Below are 815 nucleotides of genomic sequence, written 5' to 3'. Positions count from 1 at the left end.
TCACGCATCAACACACACTCACTCTGATGGCCAATTATCCACGCACGTGTTTCCATCACTTCAGAGGACATCACTTGGACTTAGATTCTTTCTCAGAGAATGAACTGAACATAATCAAATCAATTCTGTATTTGATTTTCTTTTAATATCATCGCTGTAATTGAGGTTGGGAGGTAGTGCAGTAAAGTAATGGGTGTGGCAACACAGTTTTTGATGCGCAACAAAGGTACAACCAGCCAGTGTATAATTCAAACATACTGCAGTTATAGCACGCAACCAAATCTAGCCTTTAGCTTTACCCGAAGATCATTTCATGTTTTTAACAAAAAACACAGCACAACAGGACAGAGGTTTTAGTGCCAAGGCAGGAAGTCAACATATGCTTAGACATACATATTAACATTTGTAGCACCTCAAGTGGCCACTACGGGAACTGCAGTTCTTGATGTTGTGTTCAATCAGTTCTTCAGTGCTGGGACGTTGCTGCTTGGGTCTATAATAGTACCTATTTCACATAAACCTTTAAAGGATAAAGATTTAACTTATGGGGACTTTCGGTCACATTAAGGAAGACAAGTCCCTAAAGTGTGATTGTGATTAGGATGCAGGTCCCCACAATGTTAGTTATACAAGTTCACACACACTGACCTCGGCAATGAGGACCACGATGACGCAGTCGTCTTTCTCGGCGGCGCTGAGCTCTGACATCAGAGAGGTGAGCGTGTCGGTCAGATAGGAGTGGACCTCCCTCTTCACACTGGGAACCCCCATCACTATGGAGACTACACACACACACACACACACACACACACACA

At 43.3% G+C, this 815-nt stretch overlaps 1 protein-coding gene across 1 annotated transcript in view; it reads right to left on the bottom strand.

Annotated features, from left to right (window-relative positions):
* Positions 1 to 815, bottom strand: part of mgat4b (alpha-1,3-mannosyl-glycoprotein 4-beta-N-acetylglucosaminyltransferase B) — a 119828-nt gene that overhangs the window by 50477 nt on the left and 68536 nt on the right. The window contains exon 4 of the mRNA XM_005737740.2: positions 649 to 782. Within this exon, the coding sequence (XP_005737797.1) occupies positions 649 to 782 (134 nt within the window). The remainder of the gene's footprint in view (positions 1 to 648; positions 783 to 815) is intronic.

The sequence above is a fragment of the Pundamilia nyererei genome, unplaced genomic scaffold (assembly GCF_000239375.1).
Source record: "Pundamilia nyererei isolate P.nyererei 1_Seehausen unplaced genomic scaffold, PunNye1.0 scaffold00079, whole genome shotgun sequence".
NCBI lineage: Eukaryota > Metazoa > Chordata > Actinopteri > Cichliformes > Cichlidae > Pundamilia > Pundamilia nyererei.
Note: the sequence above shows the minus strand (reverse complement) of the source record. Positions and strands in the feature narration are given on the sequence as shown.